This window comes from Mustela putorius, unplaced genomic scaffold (assembly GCF_011764305.1).
Source record: "Mustela putorius furo isolate JIRA1106 unplaced genomic scaffold, ASM1176430v1.1 tig00003896_pilon_pilon_pilon, whole genome shotgun sequence".
In the NCBI taxonomy this organism is placed as follows: Eukaryota; Metazoa; Chordata; class Mammalia; order Carnivora; family Mustelidae; genus Mustela; species Mustela putorius.
This window is the reverse complement of record NW_025422045.1, coordinates 13,543,707-13,554,791: the sequence shown is the minus strand read 5'-3', so window position 1 is coordinate 13,554,791 and position 11,085 is coordinate 13,543,707. Positions and strand designations below refer to the sequence as shown.

Below are 11,085 nucleotides of genomic sequence, written 5' to 3'. Positions count from 1 at the left end.
GGAACTCATGACCCTGAGATCTTGAGATAGAGACCTGAGCTGAAATCAAGGGTAGGCCACTTAACTGACTGAGCCACCCAGGGGCCCTCCTCCACTGCACTTAGGAAAAGGGAGACTGCAGGATTTTCTTCCTGAGTTCACTCTGGTAGCAGAAAGAACAAGCACTGGAGGCTAGGAGACCTGGGGTCTAGTCTCAGCTGTGCCATTAAGTAGCAGCAGCCATGAGCAAGTCACTCAAGTCCTGAATCTCAGGAATAGGTAAGTGACTGTTCCTCTGTAAAAGTGGGAATTACCTTATCTCAAGGATGGCAAGTGGAACACACACAATTACGTCCATCCTGCCTTCAATGGAGGCTACTGTTCAACCACATCGCTTATTAGAATTTTTTTTCTGCAGTGTTCTAGGCAGGCCCTTCCCATGAAAGTGGATACGTGAGTCAAAATCTACTTATTCTCCTTCAATTTAATAATCCTTACAGACCCCTCTAGCTCCTAAGTGGAAGGTTCCGACTTTCCAACTAAGAGATGGCCATTTTTGTGATCTGGTAATAGCCCACTCAATAAAAGGAAAAGGAAAATTTAGGATCATAATTTCAGCCCCATGTCCTCCCAGCCAGGGTCTGAGCAGGGTCTTCTTTTTTTTCTTTAAAGATTTTATTTATTTATTTGGCAGACAGAGATCACAAGCAGGCAGAGAGGCAGGCAGAGAGAGAGGAGGAAGTAGGCTCCCCATCGAGCAGAGAGCGCAATGTGGGGCTCCATCCCAGGACCCTAAGCAGGGTCTTCTTGAGGTCACCCTGTCCTTCTTTCCATGCCAGAGAGTTCGGTATTTGAGCTCACCCTCCATCAGCTCACCCAGCAGAACGTCCCAGACTGTAGCTCCCTTTCACCTCAAACAGCCCATACTTAACAGCTTCATATTTGACAGCAAGGCATCTCTGAGAAAAGGAATGATCTCAGGTCACCGAGAACCAAGAGTCAGGAGCAAAGGCATGTAATTATTCTATTCCATGCTTACGAAATCTACCCAGATTTACAGTTCTCACCCGAGCAGGAACACAATCAGACAGACAGTACCAGATGATGACAGCTTCAGAAATCCAGGTGGTTGCAACTGTGTTTTATTGAAAGAAGCAGTGAAGTGGTTCACATGGGGCTCCCTTCACCCCCTCCAAACCACACAGGGGCAAGCCCTGGGCAGGGACACGTGTGTGTTTTGGATAGGAGCCCTGAGTGGAGTTCTGTCCCTCGGAACAAGGAAGGGAGAGGGGAGAAGCAGGTGCCACAAAAGGGAGGTGGGGCATCTTGCTGTTCTGGCCTCAGGTGCAGACCTACATAGAACCGTCAAAGTGGACTGGCACGTATGGATTCCCTTCACAGGCCACGATGATGGATTTCTGTAGCTGCTGGGTCTGGTAGTCGCATTTGGGGTATTTGGAGCCGTTCTTCAGGCGGCAGTCAGTGATGCGCATTTTGGAGCTGCTTTGGTAGCAGTTGGGCTGCCCGTTCTTGCAGGGGACATTTCCCTGGAAGCAGACAGCCTGGACATCTGGCAGAGGCTCATGGATAAACGTGTTCACTGGCTTGCACCGTCCAACCGTCATATTCCGGCGCTTCATCATTTGGTTGCAGTAGCCGGAGGTGACGGTGGAGGTGTTCGGGTCCATGTGCTGCCGCTGGAACTTCTCGTCCCGTGACTCCTTGGCCAGAGAAGGCTGGACACAGCCCAGCACAAGCAGCACCAGGACCAGTAGTGGGAACAGGATGAAGAACCTCTCCTGAGCCATGGTGGTTTCACTCCTCTGGAAGAGCCTAGCCAGGAAAAGGAGAGAAGAGAAAAAGCACTGCCTGAGAAAGAACCCCAGCTCCTACATGTGGCCTCGCTGGCTCACAGTCTCCCTTTGGTCAGCCAGTAAGGTATCCCACCTCCTGTGCAATTTTCCAATCATTGAGATGCTCACATACACTCTTATCCAAGAGCATTTAAGTCCCCCTTGCAGGAGAGAGGTGGGTCCTCGCCTCTGGGTGGTAACTAAAATCTTACAGTCCTGTGTCTGAATACTAGGAATTTTAAAATTTAAAATCCATTTGAGGGGACACCTGGGTGGCTCAGTCTGTTAAGTGTCTGCCTTGAGCTCAGGTCATGATCTGGGTGTCCTGGGATCGAGCCCCACCTCGAGCCCAGCTCCCTGCTCAATGCAGAGTCTGCTTCTCCCTCTACCTCTGCTGCCCACTCTGCCTATGCTTTCTGTGGTTCACTGTCAAATAAATAAATGAATACATAAAATCTTAAAACAATAAAATAAATAAAATACATTTAAAAAACAAATACATTTATACCCAGTGCTCAAGGGGCTTATTAGAAAATCCTTTTGAATAAACCATGAGCTGAACTGCATCCCTGAAATACCACATGACCTCCAGGATCATGACAGACAGAGAGAGGCCTGTTGTCCTCCAACAAAAGGGCAACCACCCAGTGCCTAACACCAGCATCATAGAGGGATGCCATTGTATTCCCAAGAGTGATGCTTCCCTCCCCCAGTGCCTTTGGTTCCCTGCAGCCCACATGCTCCATCCCGATATTGGTCCAGCTCAAGTTTTTCCAGGTGCTAACCTCAGCCATCCCGGTCCCTCCAATCCAACACAGAAGTAGAATGAGTCCCTGAGACCACCTCTTCAACCACTGACCTGGATCTCTAGCTTGGTCTCTAGCACAGAGCCGAAGGCCAGTCTCTGTGATCCCCAGATCCGTGGGGAGGGAATCTTATACAGATTACAAAGGGGCTTGGCTTCCAAGGAAAGATAGGTGGGAGGAGCATCTTGGTTTCACTTTAGTGGGAATCAAGGACCTTGTGAGGAAGGACATTGTAGGGAAACATCCACACCACTTTTTTTTTCAGGACTGCTGAGAAAGGTGAATCTTGGCTACAACGGTATTGATGTCTGAACCTCAGCAAAGTCCTTGTCATCTCAGGAGGCCATTCTCAACAAATAGTACCTGGAGGTTTGTAAAGGACACATAAACGTGATCCTCACAACAGCAGGGAAAGGATGTCCTCTGTCTCCCCAGGGGTCCTGGCATGGCTGGAATTCCAACCTCACCTCTTGGTGGGGGGCAGGGTGTGGGCATCCAGCTGCACCCAGTGGAATGCTGCAAGGACCTGAGGTCTGGGGTTTGGGGGGGTGGCGGTATGGGCAGTGATGACAGATGATTAAATCATGCAGAGCAGGAATCGTGTGGTGTGATAACACCAATGCATTAGTCAACCAAAGTGTAAATCAGCAGGGCTCAGTCTTCTGCTCCCTGATACAAGTCTGTACCCACACCCTTTAGCCCCCAAATCCTGCTCTTCCTGTGCAGGAGGGCACTTCTGGGGGATTGCTCCAAAAAACACAATCCTGAGACTTCCCAGTAAAGTCTTTTGTTCTTTTTCAGTTTTCGCTTTCTTTCTCAGTTGACAGAGGGACTCCTCCTCAGGGAGGAGGAGGAGACCTGCAACCTCCGGATTGCTGGCTACTTCAGCTCTCCTGCTTGTGAAAGGTGGGTGTGTGGCAGTTCTTGGCCACAGCAACAGCTCCTGGAAGGTCAGAGTGGAGGAGAGGAACTAAAGTCAAACCAAATCCCCAAGGGATGTCAGGCTGGCTCAGTCACCAGGGCATCAGACTCTTGATCTCATGGTTGGTTGCAGGTTTGAGCTCCATGCTGGGATTGCAAACTACCTATAAAACAAAGAAACAAAAAAACACCCAAATCCTCTTTGGAGAAAAAATAGAGAAAACCATATTTCTTAGCAGAAATTTCCCTCTGTCAACTGAGAAAGAAAGCGAAAACTGAAAAAGAACAAAAGACTTTACTGGGAAGTCTCAGGATTGTGTTTTTTGGAGCAATCCCCCGGAAGTGCCCTCCTGCACAAGAAGAGCAGGGTTTGGGGGCTAAAGAGTTTGGGTACAGACTTGCATCAGGGAGCAGAAGACTGAGCCCTGCTGATTTACACTTTGGTTGACTAATGCATTGGTGTTATCACACCACACGATTCCTGCTCTGCATGATTTAATCATCTGTCATCAGAAGGCCACACTGGCAGTTTTATGACCCAGATGCCAGGTGTCCCCATCTTTATATGCAACTGCTTATAAAACAGTTACTGTGTCTGGCCAGTTCAAAAGGTCTTTCCGCCCAGTTCAAAACTTCACTACAAGGGGAAATGGAGCTTTAAAATGGAGTCTTTAGTGCGCAGAATGTTATACGATTTCACACCTCCTAGAAAGAGACCTGACTTTTCTGGGTGACAATTTCCATTCCTCTGGAATGAGAATAATCATAATTCCCTCCTTGCTCTGGATTTAGATGGTCTCAGTCCAAATTCTGATTTAGCATCTGAGGAGCTGGGCAACTCCCAGAACTGAATTTCTTTCCCTGTTCCTCCATTTCCTCAGCCCTGAAATGGGGATGATGATAAGTACGTCTTAGGTTTATTATGAGGACAAAATAAGGTAAGATGGGCAGAAGGCTCGGAGAGATCATTGGAAAGCATGATAAATGCTAGCTCTCGTGATGGCTCACATAGGGTGCTGTTGACATCCTCCATAAAGGATCCGTATCATTGACATGGAGCCATCTCTGACTTCCTAAGAAAGTAGGGGTGAAGTAAAGGACCTCACAGGCTTTCTTTCTTTCTTTTTCTTTTCTTTTTTTTTTTTTTTTTGCAAAAAACCGGAACGTGAAAAAGTAGGCAGTTTTGAAGCCCTGAGGAGAGGAAGAAAGGGGAAGAGGAAAGAGAAGGACCTCAGTAGAAAGAACAGAATTCCTTAAAGGGAAGAGTTTTTATTATGTTGCCACATGATATCTAAGAACTCTTCCGTGAAGTCAGCATGATTTGTGTACAAGTATGAATTGGAAAGTGCCAGCGGATGAGGATGATGTGGTGTGGTATGAGCTTTCACTTTTATGTTTCTGTAATTTGCCTAGCACCCTACCTTCCACCCAGGTTTGGCCTGTCTCTTTGTCCCATATAGCACGCATATCATCTGGAGTGGTGTTGGGAGGAAAACTTCCCTTAACCACTTAGGTTCATGTCAGAGAGCCTGTAATGTCCCTGATAAAAAAAGACTGACAGGAAAATAGACAAGGTTTATTTGCATGGCTATGTCAGAGAACAAAAGAAGTGGCTCCCTGAACAGCAAGGGATAGAGGTTTCTAGATTAACTTCATAGGCGAGGGAAGTGAGGGAAATAGGATATAAATGGGGTCTTGTTTTTGTGTTTTGTTGGGAGATAAACGAACTTTTGGGAACAAGTGGGAAGCAAGGCAGTTTGTGATAATGTTTGCTTATGTAGGTGTGAGTGGCCTCTCCTCTTCCAGTCTGTAAAACTTCCCCAGTGGAGATTTAGGGAAGTTTCACTCTCAGAAGATTGCCTTTATTCAGGTAAGAGAATCTCTGAGAGACCCCTGGTGGCTCTGTTGGTTAGGCATACAGCATTGATTTCAGCTCAAGTCTTGATCTCAGGGTCTTGGGATTTACCTCACCATCAGGTTTCTCCCTGTCACTGGGGAGTCTGCTTAAGATTCCCTGTCCCTCTCCCTCTGCCTTTCTTCCCCTACCTCTCAAAGATAAAATAAAATAATCAGTTAGACCTGAGCAGGTGAAAAGTTAGTGATTTTTACATCAACCACTTTTTAAGGGAAAGGTACTTGTTACCTTGCTCTCTCTCTCCTGCTTGCTTCTGACCAGGGACGGAGCACTGCCCCTTCCTCTGGTTCATTGTGCCATTAATTCATTCTCTCCCCACAACTCTCCATCTCTCCATTTCTGGGAGCTGTAAGTAACAAATCTTAAGACTTTGCTTCTGTGTCCATGTCCTGAAATGGAGCCCTGGGTTTTTCACTCCCCAAAGTGGTAACTGGAATGCTGAGGGAGTAACCTGACCATGTGGATGCTTGACCCCTCTTCAGCACATTATAATCTTAAGAGAATATACTAGCTCTGATTTCTCAACACACCAGCATAGAATTATTTACCCTGACACTAGGGAATGAAGATAAAATAAGGCATTTGCTGACAAAACAATAAGATATAACAAAACCTAATGGAGTTTATAACTTCATTAAAGCAGCCCTCCACTAAAAAAATGTCTAAGCATGGATTTCAGGTTACCGAGAAAAGCTACTCAATGGAAGTCTGAAATTCAGGAAGGAATTAAAAAAAGTTGATGACAAATATGTGAACAAATCAAAGATGTCTTGACTATATAAAGCAATAATGTCTTGTTGAGTTAAGAAGATAATATTAAAATAGACATCAGGAGCATAACTTGGAAGTGATGTGAATTGCCAAGTGTTCAAGAGATGATTAGACTTGTCTATGTTTACTATGCATTTGAGAATTTCTAAGGTAAACAATGAAAAGATTTGAAACACAGGGTTTGAATTCCAAACTAGCAGAGGGAATAAGTAGAGTGTGGATCAGTTAGGATAGTCTAGGTTGTGCTGTAGTAACAAACTCAAACTTTCAGTAGTTTAAAGTTTCTTTCTCATTTCCTGCTACATGTCTATCCTGGTCTAGCTAAGGGGCTCTGCCTGCTGTATTCACTTGGGAAAATGGGCTGACACAGGCTTCATCTTGACACACACTGTCATAATCAAAGAAGCAAAGGAAAGACAACATAGCACTGGGATGCCCAGGTGGCTCAGTCGGTTAAGCAACCTGCTCATGACTTTGGCTCAGGTCATGATCTCGGGTCATGAGATCAAGCCCCAAGTTAGACTCCAGGCTGAGTGTGGAGCCTCCTTGGGATTCTCTCTCTCCCTCCCGTTCTGCCTTCCACCCACTCAAACTCTCTCTAAATAAATACAATAAATATTTGTAAATTGCAAATAAATACAATTTTAAATAAATTGTAAATAAGATTGTAAATAAATACAATCATAAAAAAAAATAGCAGCCCACAGGGCCACTCTTAACCCTTCTACTGGAAGGGTCACATATCACTTCTTTTCACATTTCATTGACCAGAAGAAGCCTCATGTTAACATTTAAGTACAAGAGACAGAGAAATAGGATCCTTTTAGGTGCCTGGAACAAGAGAAGTATTTGTGAGCAGCTTTAATGGCTGTCGCAGAATAACAAATACACCCATAATCCAAAAGAAGAGAAGAAAGTATAGGAAATAGAAATGCCAGACAAATGAGACACATAGAAAAAGCAAACTAAGATAGTAGATATTCACTGAGGAGAATAAATTGAATAATTACATTATATAAATGGACTAAATGGTCCAGTTAAGAGATAAGATTAATAGAGGGGGAAAAAATGAACACTCTCTCTTTCTCTTCATTACAGATTAAAATGTGATATCAATCTCTCAAAAATTTTCTCAAGTAGTTTGACATACATCACAGTTGTCATTTCTTTAGGCACATACAGTGTGATATTCATTTCCATAAATCACTCTTGAGAATTTGACTAGAGCCTGTAGAGTGAGAAGACCATATGTATTAGTTGCAGCTTTATGACTGGTATGTTATGATCATGAAAATTTTTCCACCTCTCTGGACCTCAGTTTCATCATCTATAAAACACACAAGCTGGATGATTGGCAAAGCACTAATAAAAGAGAATTTAAAAGCATAGCGATTGGAGTCTTTTTGGACGGGGCTGTGGAATCAGTTCACATTTTTAATTATTCCTGCAACACTGATTGGCATTTTTCTGGATGAGAGCAGATGAATAACCAAAAGTCCTGCATTATGATTTTAAAGATCAATAATATATCAACTTCTGTATTTCTTTCCTTATCTGTAAATTAGGAATAATTAAAGTACCTTATTCTAAGATGCTATAGACTGAATGTTTGTTTCCCACCCACCACCCCAAATTTGTATATTAAAACCCAAGTCTCAATGAGATGGTATTTAGAGGTGAAGTCTTAGAGAGGTGATTATGTCATGAAGGTGGAGCACTAGTGGATAGGATTAGTGCCCTTACAAGAGAGACCACCAAGAGCTCCTTTAGTCCTCTATCATGTGAAACTGGTTCATAGGTATGAAACCATATAAATGCCCCTGTTTGTCCAGGGCGATACCTATTTATGCTCATTCTCTTGACTAATAAATAATAATATCCCTCTTCACTCCCAAAAGTGTCCCCATTCTGACAGAAAATTATATGGTCACCCTATTGAAAACACACAGTAAACCCTAATAGAATTTTAATATTATTATTACCACCACTGATATTGTTCCTTCAAGAGTCAAAATTAAAGTTCAGTTTTAATTCTGTTTAGTAGAGGTGACAGTGATTAAAGTTTCTGATTGGGAGGGAGGCATAGACTGACGATCTCTAAATTCTATCTTTATTTTTTAAAAGATTTTATTGATTTATTTGGCACATAGGGAGAGCATAAGCAGGAGGAACATCAGAGGGATAGGGAGAAGTAGGTTTTCTCCTGAGCAGGGAGCCCGAGATGAGGGGCTTGATCCCAGGACCCTGGGATCATGACCTGACCCAAAGGCAGACACTTAACCGACTGAGCCAACCAGGCCCTATAACTTCTATCTTTATAGAGAATCAGAGAGCAGTGAAAATGGAATGGGTGTATCAGGAAAACACAGGCAGATCTGGGTTTGGACATCACAGTAGACACACAAAGATTTACGCTGGAGAAACCATAAGATGGCACTGAGACGTTCAAAGCAGTGCTTCCAAGAGAGCTTGAGATAACCACGTAAAACTGAGTATAACTCATAGGGATGATGGTGGGAAACATAGCTGTACCTGAGGCTCCCAGGGGGGAAAATGGGACAGACAAGTTTGTAAATAGGAAGCAAAGGGAGTGAATGAAGGCTGGAGGAAGAGGGGTCTAAACAATGCAGCTTACCTTGCACCTAAAGGTTGCCTTTGGCTACTCCCTTCTGTGTGGTAGACAGTAGAGTGGCCAGAAAGAGGAAGGGGGTAGATCCAGAGCAGGATGTGTTTTATCTGCGGTCCCCCGTCTTGCCCTATCTCCAAAACTGCCTCTCAAGAGCCTTTGGTTCCTTCTAAGTTTCTGGGGGAAGTTGCCTCAAGACAGCTTCAAATCTCCCAGAAACACCCAGGCCTCAGAAAAAGCAGACCATTTGAGATAGCATTTCAGATCTGGAACTTGGTCAGCCAGCTCCGATGACCAGGGTTACAGCTGAAGAGTGAAATCATTACTGGCTGAAGTTCTCAGTGAACAATGTAGTTTTTGTTTAACATTTCTGAGCACTTGTTGACTGATCAAGTTTCAGAAAATACTCTCTTCCAGTGAAAAGTATTTAGACTGGGTGTAGTAGTAAGTCAGGGAGGTCTGGGGTTTGTCCTGACCTTTCAATGACCTTCCAGCCCCTTGAGAACATTGCCCTTGTAATCAGTTCATCCTGTCCAATGACGAGTCTAAGGAGAGAGAAGAGGGCTCTCTCTGGGATGATCAAATAGATATGCCTGCTTATCTGCATGTTATCATCTCAGTCTCAAAAACACTTTCTGCTCCTGATTCTATGCCCACTTAACTTCATTTGTGACTTTGTGGAACATCAGGTAGTGAGAAAAAGCATGGGCCTGAATTGGAACCCCAATGCCACTGTATAGTCTATGGCTAACAACATGGTGTTGCTTATGCATTACTGTATGGCACACTTACTAAACACCAATACTTTCATTATCTCTGATTTTATGGTTTAGGTATGAAACATCAGTCTTCAGCAGGGTAGGGTAAAGATAAGGGAAAAACTGCAAACACATCCTAAACTTTTTGAGTAGTCTTGTTCATTATAGTAGTATGGGTAAAACAATTCTCAGACTATGTTAGATGTATTACAAGAGTAAGCAAATGTGCACAAAGGTTAATGTTGTGAAGAGCCAGGGTTCAACCTGGATATGTGTTTATGGAATAGATGGAGGAAACAGAGTGGAGGAAGAAACTTTTTCTTCCACCCTCTTAGGTTCAGAGACTGGGAATGTACAAGATAAACTGACAAAAGATAGACTAGCAAGAGAAAAATCCTGAGTTACATATATACATATACAGCACCAAGAGTGAATCCTAATGGATTCTATGGACTTGTGGTGGTGTGTCAATGTAGGTCCATCATTTGTAACAAACGTACTGCTCTAGTGTAGGATGTTGAGAGTGGGTGGAGGCTGTGCATGGCGGGGGGCATGGGGACACAGGGTATATGAGAATTCTGCTTTCTGCTCATTTTCTTTTGTGAATCTAAAACTCTCCCCAAAAATGATGTCTATTTAGAAGGAAAAATTAAAAAGAGATGCTAATTTCTTCAAAAAATTCAAAGACCTTAACTTATTTCACTCAGCATCATCTCTTCCAGTCCTGTCTATGTTGATACAAAAGTTGGGTATTCATCTTTTGTGATGGAGGCATAATTCTCCATTGTAAATGCCAAGCAGAGAATGTCAATTATCATGTGGTTTCACTTATTTGTGGAGCATAAGGAATAACACGGTAGACATTGGGAGATGGAGAGGAGAAATGAGTTGGGGGAAATTGGAGGGGGAGACAAACCATGAGAGACTATGGACTCTAGATACAAGCTGAGGGTTTTGGAGGAGAGAGAGGTGGGGGGTTAGGTGAGCCTGGTGGTGGGTATTATGGAGGGCATGTATTGCATGGAATACTGGGTGTGGTGCATAAACAAAGAATTTTGGAACACTGAAAAAAAATTAAGTTAAAAATAAGATAAAATAAAAGAATGTTAATGCTAAAAAAAAAATTTCAGAGATCTAAGATACAGAGACTGTGGAAATGTTACAGATTAAATGTGGCTAAAGACACATGGCAACTAATGTGACACCTGACACTGGCCTTGAACCCGAACTAGCTGGGAGAGTATATGTGATGCAGGAATGGCTTCTGCATGCATAACCTCCAAGTCTGTACTTCCAGGCCCCCCACATGACAGGCACAAGGCCTGTCCTACACCATCCCTACCCCTCAAATGCACACGAGAGGGAGGGGGAGATGAATGACCCTGGAAATTTAAAGCCATTGCTCTACACAGGAGGACCTAGAGTGGGGCAGGCGCAGTTTCAGGATTTGCCATAA

The 11,085-nt window shown here is 43.8% G+C and overlaps 1 protein-coding gene across 4 annotated transcripts; it reads right to left on the bottom strand.

Moving 5' to 3' along the window:
• Nucleotides 1–1,105: 1,105 nt before the first annotated feature.
• Nucleotides 1,106–9,148, bottom strand: LOC101687150 (ribonuclease pancreatic). 4 transcript variants are annotated; one of them, XM_013050470.2, is made up of 3 exons: nucleotides 8,881–9,148; nucleotides 3,002–3,723; nucleotides 1,106–1,812 (listed from the first exon to the last, which is right to left on the bottom strand). In XM_013050470.2, the coding sequence occupies exons 2-3, from the start codon at nucleotides 3,022–3,024 to the stop codon at nucleotides 1,332–1,334; spliced, it is 504 nt and encodes a 167-aa protein (XP_012905924.1). In that variant the 5' UTR covers nucleotides 3,025–3,723; nucleotides 8,881–9,148; the 3' UTR covers nucleotides 1,106–1,331. The 4 variants fall into 4 exon arrangements, with proteins under 4 accessions (XP_012905924.1, XP_004781493.1, XP_004781492.1 ...); XM_004781436.3 differs by lacking the exon at nucleotides 3,002–3,723 and having other exon boundaries at nucleotides 8,881–9,142; XM_004781435.3 differs by lacking the exons at nucleotides 3,002–3,723; nucleotides 8,881–9,148 and adding an exon at nucleotides 2,692–2,924.
• Between the last annotated feature and the right edge of the window lie 1,937 nt (nucleotides 9,149–11,085).

What these genes read in the sequence shown, in the direction of transcription:
- LOC101687150 (XM_013050470.2), bottom strand. Translation starts at nt 3,024, where the DNA reads ATGTGTCCTTTACAAACCTCCAG. An exon ending in TGTCCTTTACAAACCTCCAG is followed by an intron (nt 1,813 to 3,001) that starts GTACTATTTGTT and finishes TTTCCTGGCTAG; the next exon opens with GCTCTTCCAGAGGAGTGAAA.